Source organism: Cariama cristata, unplaced genomic scaffold (assembly GCF_000690535.1).
Source record: "Cariama cristata isolate BGI_N322 unplaced genomic scaffold, ASM69053v1 scaffold16274, whole genome shotgun sequence".
Taxonomy (NCBI): Eukaryota; Metazoa; Chordata; class Aves; order Cariamiformes; family Cariamidae; genus Cariama; species Cariama cristata.
The window spans coordinates 1-11,566 of NW_009613634.1; the positions used below are offsets into that span (position 1 = coordinate 1).

The 11,566-nt window shown below is 36.7% G+C and overlaps 1 protein-coding gene across 1 annotated transcript in view; it reads right to left on the minus strand.

Annotated features, from left to right (window-relative positions):
* Positions 1–146: 146 nt before the first annotated feature.
* LOC104160863 (integrin alpha-V-like) overlaps positions 147–11,566 on the minus strand; it is a gene marked incomplete at its 3' end in the record, with an annotated part of 28,238 nt that continues 16,818 nt past the window's right edge. The window contains exons 6-18 of the mRNA XM_009699104.1: positions 10,851–10,912; positions 9,208–9,253; positions 7,585–7,710; positions 6,819–6,863; positions 6,586–6,629; positions 6,442–6,498; positions 5,922–5,974; positions 5,303–5,505; positions 2,999–3,190; positions 2,841–2,886; positions 2,138–2,239; positions 1,344–1,402; positions 147–301 (exon numbers count right to left, since the gene is read on the minus strand). Coding sequence (XP_009697406.1) covers positions 147–301; positions 1,344–1,402; positions 2,138–2,239; positions 2,841–2,886; positions 2,999–3,190; positions 5,303–5,505; positions 5,922–5,974; positions 6,442–6,498; positions 6,586–6,629; positions 6,819–6,863; positions 7,585–7,710; positions 9,208–9,253; positions 10,851–10,912 — 1,190 coding nt within the window. The remainder of the gene's footprint in view (positions 302–1,343; positions 1,403–2,137; positions 2,240–2,840; positions 2,887–2,998; positions 3,191–5,302; positions 5,506–5,921; positions 5,975–6,441; positions 6,499–6,585; positions 6,630–6,818; positions 6,864–7,584; positions 7,711–9,207; positions 9,254–10,850; positions 10,913–11,566) is intronic.

The following is an 11,566-nucleotide window of genomic DNA, read 5'->3' on the forward strand; positions in this document are numbered from 1 at the left end:
TTAGTAATTTTAGGTCTATCCATTAGGCACGAAGTTTCTCTAGCATTTCTCTTTTCTATTTTTTTTTTTAAAAACACCTAACGCAAGGAACTTGTAATAGATAATGCACCAAAAATTATTTGCCTAAAACATAAATGGCTACTTACCCTCAAAAAGGCATCAAGTTCTTCACAATTCATTTTGCCTCCCTTTGTAATAGTCATGTTCTTAGAGTGGCTAGGCTGTTTGCTGTGGAGAAAGAGAGCTCTCCTTATAGCTCCTTTCTGCTTAAGTTTATCCAACAGGAGCTCCACTTGGAAATCTGTCCAATCCAAAGCGTTTAGGTTAGGGATATTACATTCAATTAAACACAGTGCAGATTCCCATCAGAAACAGAGCTGAATGCTGATTTCAGCTACAATGAGAACCTAGTACTTGGAACTTTTAAAACTTCCGCTTCTTTCAGTATAAAATCTGTTACTGCAGTTCTTAAAATAGTAACTAACAAGCACTGTTGTTGTCCTAAATTGGACTCTACTTTTTCCTTAAAAACTGGAAACATTAAGAGCAGTGATACAGTTATAATTGCTATAGAACTGCAAGAACAAAAGTTAAAATTTTTCCCTCCAGAAAATTTTAAAGCAATCTTGCACATAACACTTACATTATTTAACTGTATTGCTAATTTAATTACTTCAAATATTTGATATAGATAATGAAATTTAAAATATGTAGCATCTATTTATATGAATCTTCCCAGACCATACAACCTCCGTACATGCCATGCAGAAAATAAAGAAAAGCTTTTATAATCAGTAGACAAAACCTGATTGTAGCAGGCTGTCTGCCACACTACAAAATCTCTTAGAGATAACTTAAAAACCTGTTTGAAAGAATCTTCTCCTGATTTTGATCCAGAGAATCCAATGGAAAAAAAAAAAAAAAAATCTGTGGTATTAATCAGAAGGTCATCATTTCAACAGAAATGTGGGGAGTTCCTTGTGGCTTCTCTATATTTTTCAGGCCTAACAATGCACATACTTGAATATTCTTGTCTAAAACTCCCCTCAACAAGAGCTGATCTCAATTCTGTAAAATACAAAGGACTTTCCAAGACTAGCTCCACCCAAGTGGTTAAACATATGCTTAAAGTCCCAAGCATGCTCAAATCCCACTGACTTCAATACAGCTTCAGCAAAAACACTGCCGAAGACAGTGGTATAGATGTATATGGTTACTGAACTGGTAGGATTGTGCTGTAAAGGCTAGCCAATTGTTTCAATAATGAAAAAGAACAGGGACCAGTGCTCATGTCTGCAAATAATGTAAGAAAACTTTGAAGTTTTTAAACTAGCAGAACTTACTGAGTGAATTAGGGAGCTTTCCTTTGCCATCCGCTTTTAAGCAGAACTTGACTTTGAAGCTGTTTTGGAAGAAAAGAAAATATTAATTTCACACACTTTTTCTCTCATTTTCTTCTAAAATTCTTTATTGTTTTTCTCAGTTCAAAGGTATTCTCTTTTGGGACTGTAGCTCACTCCCAAAAGGTGGGAGAGCAACTATAACCTATTAATAAGTAGACAGCAATGCAAAGCTTTGGAGACTTGATTCATGTAAGAATAGTCACCTGTGAAGCACAGTGTTTATTCCTGAAATCAAATGTGGCTCAATATTTTTTTAAAGCTAAAAGGAACCAGCATACTGAGTTGAAAAGGAATTTAGCACTAGAAGGGAAAAGTGCATTTGGATAATAGTCCAGGAACAAGAACCAAAACCAGTTTGCAGAGCAGATCATTGCCCAAGTGTTTTCCATAAGCCCACCTAAAAAGTAAGTTAATGGGTAAAAATACTGCAAAAGCTGTGTGATCCGTTACCATTTTGGGAAGATCTTACTCTATTCAACACAGACAACTGGCAGTCTCTGCAGGTAGGATGTAATTTCGGAGTCTAACATCTATTGAACATGATGTTGGTCCTCCCACTGTCGTCAAAGAGTTCTTATTTTGTATTGTTTGTTCTTTCAGAAAAATCTCCGTTTGATTGCCTTTTTTTAAATTAGCTGACTGGACTTCCTGAATCCTTTCAAAATTGAAAGCTTATGAAAATAAAACCCAGAAAAGTCCCTCCCCTCAAAGGAAAACAAAGATACCCTGCTTACCAAGAAACTTTTACATCTGACAGTGAACAGGCTTTGTTTTCTGGGTTTAGAATGGTTGGATTAACTTCCAGGGCAGCATTTACTCTAATAACTGGTCTAGCCCTGCAAAAAAAACATCCTCTTGAACAGCATTCAACACCATGTTACACAATACTCTCCCCATCAAATTGTGAAACATACACATACACACTTAAGACAATATTTAGTAGAACTGCAAGAATAACAAATAATCATTGAGTAGATTAGGGAAAAGCAGGAAGCCTTTTTCTGTGCCCTTTCATTACCATCAGAGCCAGAACACGGACAATTGTGTTAAGAGGAAGTCCTATCTATTTCTAGCACAGACAAATAAGATATTCTCCCAAAATGTGCAAGTTTGGATGAGAATATCGGGATTGCAGTGTAATAGCTAGCAGCACCCTGTATGTGTCAGAATCTAGAAAACTGTCACTCAGAAAGCCTTGAAGACAGCTGATTTATATTTTCATTTAACTATAGATTATTAAGATAGATAAATAATAGATAGCAGACTGTGGATTTACTCAGTGAAAACAGCAGTACAACCTTCTTTTACCTCCAGCAGTTTGGAAGGTGGAGTGGCAGAATTTCAGACTGGTCTGATCCTGCTTTCTTTTGTAACTCAAGAATGCCGCAGAGCTTTCATTCTGCTTGCACTTACGTAAAGACATAGCAGGATACTTACCTATACAAAACAGCTGTGTCAACGCCAAAGGCTCCAACAATCAAGTCTAGGCACAAAGGAGAAATATTACACGTTACAATCTATTTTTTAAAATATGCTGTTAGTCAGAGGGGGGGCTACTATTAAGTTATTCTAAAGCAACACTTAGAGCAAAGGACCTGGATATCCATTTTTGTCCACATCTGTAGCTCCTTTCAGTGAGTACCCAAAACTGGGTGGCATAGTGCGAGCAGCCCACTGCCCTTCAAGAATTTGAGATGGGACTGCATTCAAACCATTTGCTCTTCCATTGTAGATATAGACAAGTCCTCTCTTGTCCTCTCCACCATACGGTGCAGCAACTGCAATATCTATAAACCAAAAGAACAATCATCAACATCTCCAGACACAGACTAGGAGAACATATTTGTGCTTACATTGATCAATGTATCAACTGATCATTGAGATTACAGTTTCAGTGTGTGTCAGTAAGGAGGAAATTATAACTGGTCTTTAAAATGTTCATCAACAACCTTCTTTTGTTTTTAATTGGATGCTGTTTTCTAGAAAGTAGAAATGTTTAACAAGAACATATATCATAGACTTGGGAGGGGCAGGGGGGAGGGAAAGAAATAGTTCTGCAAACACTTCTGCACTTCAGTAACTGACTTACAGCCAAATCATATGGACTTGAGGTGCTTTTGAGAGTATTAAACACCCAGAATTAGTCACTGTTGGCGTCAAATCACAGAACTAAGTGGGACTGTCTGCCCATTTCATTAACACACTCCTGCTCCTCCAAAGGGTGTGACATTTTAATAATTCTGGAAAATTTAAGTCAGCCTAAAGCAATGGTGAATATCAAATTCCAGTCTATCCTGATCACTGCTTGGCAATATGTTTTAGGGGGAACCTTCAGTTAGTGCAGTTATGCTATCTCTTAATAAATTTGAGAGCACCCATTATCAATGACTAATAAACAGTAATAAATAAAATGCTAATTGGACTATCTGTAAGGACAGCTTTAGAAGCGCACACATGATTTAAATTCAACATTTTCACAGTTGGTTCAAAGACCAAACATGAAACACTATACAGAGTAATTACATTATTCCCTCCTCTTTCCTGAAATTTGAGAAAGTTCCATGAAAAGAACAAGGACTCAAAAGTTCACCATTTGGTATTTTTGACTCATCTTTAAAAACTTTATGAAAACAGTAGAAATTCTAATTTTGCACCATACTGTGATGGAAAGCATTTTAATTAACACTCCCAAAATGAAACAGAGCAGGAAAAAAAAAAAAGACTAAAAAAACAGATTAAATAATGGCAAAGTAATTAAAAAGAGGCAGCTTTTGCTACGATTTTCTCACCTACAGCATCTTTCAGAATGAAATATGATGGAGTCAAAACATTTGTTTTTAATAATTTCATTAGGTGACCAGATTTTTGGCTATCTGCTTTAATTTTTCCAATGTCTTCTGTAAACAGTTGCAGTGATATTGCATCTTCACACTGATTCTGTGAACTATTAGCAACTAAAAAGATCCTTTCCAACCCAAACTGTTCTATGATTCTATAATTCCATTAAAAAAATAAAGTAGAGCTACCTGAGAATTTGAAATATTAGCCTTTTACAATTTTTGATCTTTCAGAAAATATTTAGCTTGCAAGCAGAATGGAAAAACCAAAACCAAGCATTTTTTGCAGAACTCACATTCCTACCCCTCTTTAGGAAACACTGGAGTATGACTTGCAAAGTCAAGTGTTCTCCCCAGGATTCCTGGAAGTCTCTGTCCCAAAGCTGTATGATTCTTGTCTGTTTCATTGCTCTCCATTCCCAAGTGAAAGTAACAAGAAGCACTGGCAATGGGTTTGAGAGTCCACAGCTTCAGTTGTATCAGACTCGACTTCGCATCCAAATACTTGCTCAAGACACTCAGCTCTTGGTACAGTTGGCTGTAGTTGTTATGAGCTATTTTCACCAGACTCTTCCATTTTGAAATAAAACCAAAAAAATCTAGACTTTTCTCAGGAAAATCTTTTCTATCAGAACATTTTTAACCAGCTCTCTGAAACAAAACCTTCTTTTAAGTCATCGTGCTTCTGGAGAGGAAAATTGGCTTTAAGCAATGGAAAAGGAAAAATTATATTGAAGATGGCCTAACAAGTCACAGTGGAGAGTCAGATACTTCATCAAAGTTTCTACTGTACTTATCACTTAGAAAGTAATAAACTGATCAGTGTACAGCTAAAATAATCCATGCTGTAGTTTAAATGGTATAGTCTCTGCTCGATGCATACATGTAACTCCTGTTAGCATTCTTGGGAGTAGCATACAAGCATCGAAAGGAGTCTAGACCTTAGTGTCCAACATTCAGTCATGGTTAGAATGCCTAATGTTTGTGTGCAGAATCCCCATTCAGTGTACGTCCAGATTTCTTTCACAAATGGAAAATAGTGATCAATAAATGATGTCCTACCATTGAAGCCATCCTGATCTAGATCCCCCAGAGGTGCAATAGAACTGCTGAATCTTGCAAATATCTCAAAACCATTCAGCTTTGTGATCTGAAACCCTCCAGAGGCTCGTTGAAGGCAAATGGAAACTTGGCCGACCTCTTGAAGTTTCCCATCAGAACCTCGATCCATAAAAAGAGGGGCTCCAATAAACAAATCTGTATAACTGGACCAAAGAAAGATAAGGTTCTTCAAGTAAGAGCATGAAAATTCAGTCTCATTCTCTTAAGTATCCATTAGTAGGACTAACTCAGCACTGAAGTCAATATTGAAGATGAAAGTTACCTATCTTTAAATTGCAACTGAAGGCAAAGATTTATTGCCAAAGTAAGCACAAATACACCAGAATTTGCCTTTAAAGCATGTGAACTCACACCTGTATTTATGTAAATAAATACCGAAACAAACCTACAATTGTTAAAACAAATGTTGAGTGCTAGCAAGAAAGCGTGTTGCACAGGTACATGTTAAACAAGTAATGAAGACAGAAATCTACATTGTAGGAAAGACTTCTTAACAAAAGTTTCTTGTTTTTCTTTCCAGAAACAAGTTGGGTGGCAGTGGGTAGAACAGGGCACTTACTTGTCCCCATTGATATCTGTAGCAGCCACTGAATACCCAAAATAGGCAGCCATCTGGAAAACAAAATTCAAACCAAACTTGTGTGCTGTAGTGATATAAACACACAAACAAGTTTATACAAAGCTGTATAGGAAAGACATTAGGGAGATGATAATATATGCTACAAAATTTTTTGTCTCCTCTCTCCTTACATTTTCCTTTCTCTTCCTTACTCTGTTAGGAAGCAAACTGATCAGTTACCTTCCTCATTCGCCCTTGAATGATCCAGTCCTCTTTCCCAAAACAGGCAGCATTTCTTTCATTTAAGTAGGACTGTTTTTCTAAGTAGCACTACCAAATGGGAACTCACAGCAGACATATTTTTAGGATTCCCACAGACCTTATAAAATTTTTCTTTGGCCCATAAGATAATAACTTGCAGAATATTGTATGTTCTAGTACCCTAACCACTGTCTCAACATACCATCTTTCTATAGCAATAGCCTCCTGGTCAGCCACCACACTGAATAAAGCTACATACCTGCTCTCCAGTGAAGTTGTACATGGAAGACATGTTTTTCCCATTGTAAATAGACACCTGCACATGAAGAAATACACATTACCGCATACGAACAATATTTATCTTTTTTATTTATTGTAAAGTTTAATGTTTCAAATTTCCTACCATGCCCAGAGTTCTTGCCGCTCTTGGGACTCCCGATACAAAGTCTGAAATATAAAGCAAGACACCCAGACAATATCCAGGTCCCAAAGCACAATGACTTTGCCTGACAATAGTAGCTTATTCCTAGTGCTTTATGCATTTTTGTGTGCACTCTATCATTTGTTCTATACCATTTATTTGAAAAACCTGCCCAGCCTATTAACATGAATTTTTTACTGAAGCCAAGGTCTTACCTTCTATGCCATCACCACTGAAGTCTCCAACAGCCACCGAATAACCTGATCAACAGACAACATTAGTAAATCACTTTAAAAACCTTATTAAACCTTTCATCTCTCTTTACACTCTTCATAGGTCTCTATGCACAGTCCTCTCACTTCATCTTGAAATACAATGGAATAAATATTGCCTCTAAGTAGCTTAGGCTATGAACAGCTACATGAACAGACTGTAATTCATCGGCATCCCTGAATTTCAGATTGGAAGATGAAGATTTTAAAATGATTGTGCTGGGAACTCTCCTGGTCTATCCTCGCTTTCTTCTGACCCCGGTTAGACATATAGGAAGCTAAATTATGATTTCCCACTCCTCTACGGGACTCTCTTCATTATTTTTCTTCCCAAACATGATTCTTTCACACTTTTATTTTGTTTTGGTAGGTTATTTAGAAACCGCTGCTTTTCTAAAAAAATAGATATGTGACTAAGTTCTCAAATAAAAATCGTACCTCTGCCATTCCCATATTCGGCCTGAATCACAGAGCACAAAAATTCAGGGAAATATTGCCATTTATTTTGTCATCAGGTGCTTTTTAAATCAAGCCTATGGCAAGATCACTAAGATTCTGTCATACATAAATTACTGCATTTTCAGGCATGTAGGGCTTTAGTTACCTGTCAAATATTGAATTAATAGTAGTGTGATTTACACTTAAATATGAATAGCGCAAGGAAGTTTTTCAAGTACAGCTAGGTTTTCTTCCTTTACAAACTACGCACCCAAGTAGCTGTCATCAAAAGCAGCACTGGCAGGTCTGGTTGCTAACTGGTCATCATACTTTGTACTGTAGACTTTGGAGTCATATTTAGCAACAATCTCTGTCACTCGATCAGAAATAAGTTGGCCTAAAGAGAAAGAAAACAGCTTAAAACCACAAATAAAATATCTGTGCACTCATTCAATAAGCATCAGGACTCATCTGCTTCTTCTAAGTGCTTCCTTCTAAAGCAACAACTCTTCCACAACACCGACCAGAAACTAGCCAACAGCAGCAGCACTAGAAAGAATGCAAGTGAAAATCTGGATCCTACTTCAGCAAAAATTTGTGCAAGTATTTAATCAAAATTGCCCACAGAAGACGCTCCTACCTGTAAGCCAGGACTTAAATGAGACTGCTCAGTTAGGTAACGGTAAGCATATGCTTATGGTATTGCAGAACTGTGTCATCCCTTCTTGTCTATACTGTAACATGAGAGCTTAATATGGCAGAGCAGAAGCTACCAAGATGAGCATAGTGTGTTATCACTTTCTCTGTTTTCACTTCACTACCCACTAGGTGGTGACTACGTTACATTCTTTTGAGTTTAAATTTAACCTTGAATCACAAAAAAATTTTTTTCAGAAGAGCACTTACTTCAGATACATATTCATACATGCATGAAGTATAGGGAAAACTAGTCCTCCAGCATCTCAGAATGTGAAATAAAAATGTGTATTCTATTCAGAGCTGAGGTTTTGTTTGGGGTTTTTTTTGTAGTGGTAGAAGAGGATAAGGTTGTTTCGGCAGATGAGATGTTGCTTTTGTCAAAAAGCAGTAAAATGAATACACAAACATAATCTATATTATACTGTATCTGCGGTTTAGTTTCAATCGTTCCGTTTTGCTCTGAATTTAAAAACACAGGACTGGAAAGAAGCCTCCTGTGCTGCTCCATCTACATTTAGGCTGGTGTGATAGAGAAAATCTTTCATAAGTATTTACATTAAAAAACAGGCAGCAGAGTTTGGCAGCTATGTCCTGATTGTAGCAGCACCATCTTTTGAACAGAGAGCTATAGCTAAACACGGAACGATCCTGCAAACAAATACTGACTGAAATAGCAAAATCTACAGGTAATGTTCTGTGTAAACAGCACAGTTAAGAGGTAAAACGTGCACCACGGCACAAACAGATCAATATACACAAACACAATACATCTTTGCCGTCAAAGGAAAATAACGATAGTTCTCTTTGGAGGGTACATTTCTCATTGAAAATACATGCTTCGTGTGTGTGTCAGAAATTAAAAAACGTGTAGATTTTGAAACAAGCAAAATATCCTAAAGGAAACATCCTGCTGATGGAAACAGATTCCACATTCATGGGAAAATGCCTTTAAAACTATCATAGAGGTATTTAAAAGACAAAAAATACATCTATACAATTATTACTTCAGCTTTAATCTGTGGTTGCCTGGATTATTCAGGAAATATTTTGAAGATGAAGAAAAATTATTTCTGTTAGTTTTCTTCCTAATGAAGAGTTTGACAGTGGTTGGAGGTATGTGAATACAAATGACTAAGAGGATAAAGAGAAAAATCAAAGAGGTCAACTTCTCTGTGACTTAAATGATACATCTCACCTTGCCAGTAAAAACTTCCAGGTCCTCCAAGTAGCACTCTGTCTCCCTTGGAGGGGAAGGGGAAAAAAAGAAAAAAAAAAAGAAAGAAAAAAAAAGAAAAAACAAAAGATGTTAAGTTTATGGCATGAGGCTAGAACATGTCCTACATTTATGGGAAGTAACCCCATGCATGTATATCACTGTAGCTTCACTGACCTCAATACATTTTATTTTTTGAAAAAAAGATTAATTAAAAATGCATCTCATAAAATGCTAGCAAACAATATGCCTTCAGTGACATGCTTTTCTGTATCACCCATGTAAAATTCTAGGCAGAATTCTGCTTTTATTCTAACAGGCCCTTCTACCCACATAAATCTAAGACAACAGAAATAAAATTAGAAGAAAATTTTAAAGGCCACTGAAAGGCAATCACAACATGTTTTTAGGTCAGTACACAAAATTAGTTTCATCTTCTGCCCCTGCCACTTTCTGTAACTTCTCTTTAGAAGAGCTTAATTCAGACAAGTTGTGATGTAATTCCCCCACTCCATACTCCTTGGTACAACTGCAATCCAGAAGCCATTTTATGAAACGTCAACCACATTAGCTATACCAGTGCTGGGAATTTGCTCTCAAAGTACTGAATTGGGCCATAGGCTTTGCTGCACAATTAAGCCACTTATCCAGGTTTTAATCTTAGAAACCCTCATATTCACCACTCGGAAAAATCTAGGTCAGAGATTTGGAGATACCCTATATCCAGGCTTGCCCACTCAGCTAGGGTTTTGAATTAGAGCCCAAGGTTGGTTTTAACTGGGGCTAGAGTCTGCACAGTAAGCCTGAGGGGTGCACGCAAAATAACTCGAACACTTACAGTCCTATACTGCACTTTGCATAGACTCCTCTGGAGGAAAAACAAGAGCGACCTCAGGCAAAGAGTGAAAGGATACAACGCAATCATAAGATGTGAAGAACCCAAAAAATTGCCACATCACAGACAGGACTCGTGTGGTCTTAACATATCCAGACTACGCTAAACAATTTAACTGTACAACATAAAAAACTATAGTTAGTTCTCAGATTTGTGCACAGTTTTATTGTGCTTGGATTTAAAAAGTAATTGTGAATTTAAAAAAAAAGAGAACTATATAAGGCAGGGAGAACAGAAAAGCAGAAGAAAAAGTCTACTTCTGCTAGCTAATGAGAAAAACAAAACATAATTCGCAAGAACATTGTCTACCAGTTCCCTTCAGCAATCAGATTTTCTTCCTCAAGAAGTAACACTAGATATGCACCAATCCCTTCAAAGTAAGTGTCAAAAAACCTGACTGCTACAGTTTATTTCACTTGAGTACTAGCTGCAGCAGAAGTTTATGGCATGAGGCTGGAAAAGCACTTTATTTGTTCAGGACATGATTCCTACAAGAGGTAAAAGTGAGCTGCTGTGAAGATATACAGAGAAGCAGGTTTATAATACCAGAGTGGTTTGAAGTTCTTTTTGTTTATTTACAAGGATGTGTTTGGTTGTGGTTTTTTCCCCTCCAGGAACAGTGGTTTACATTTAGTTTCATAACAGCTGTGCTTCTCTGTGGTCTGTATCAGGATTATTGTTAGCTTGCAACTGTCTGCTGACTCTTAGGAATTGAGAAAGAATCACATACCTTGGTAAAGTCGATACTAAATCCACCTTGACAAAATCCCTGTCCATCTGCATCAATAGTGGCTACAGAAAAGAATGGATAGAAAAGAAAGAGAGAGAAAAATAAATAAAATAAATATGATCGGTACTAGATCAGATGATTCTCTGGATACTTTCAAATGCATCTTCCTAAGTAACTTTGTACTCCTGAACTTGAACTTTGGAATTTTTTTCTCCTAAATCAGTATTTTCTCTTTATCAATAACTGAAAACCAAATGCTGCAACAACTTTAGGGCTGGCCTGACATACATATAATATTAACATATGTTCTAGCCTAACACAGTTAAAGTAAACAGCAACTCCACATTCCTCCCTATTTAATCTTCAAAAGTTTGGGTGGAAAATATTTGCAATTTTTATTCAGGAAATAAGGTATCTGGAAAATAGGGAATAAATTTTTCCTTTGATACGGAATAAAAATCTGAAAGGTACATAACCGTAAGTTGTTTCAAGTATTGGCTTAAAACAAAAAAAAGCATACCTGGCTGAAAAAATGCCTACATACTGAGACTCATCCCAGCAAGAATTGTTATGGCTGGGTTCATCTTACGATTATACAGTTCCAGAGTAGAAATGCTGAGACCCATTTACCTGGAAGTGTGACTACTTAACTAGCATGATTTAGTTTAATACATGCTTATTTAACTTCTTTTTATGTTGGACCACACTGGGTTTCA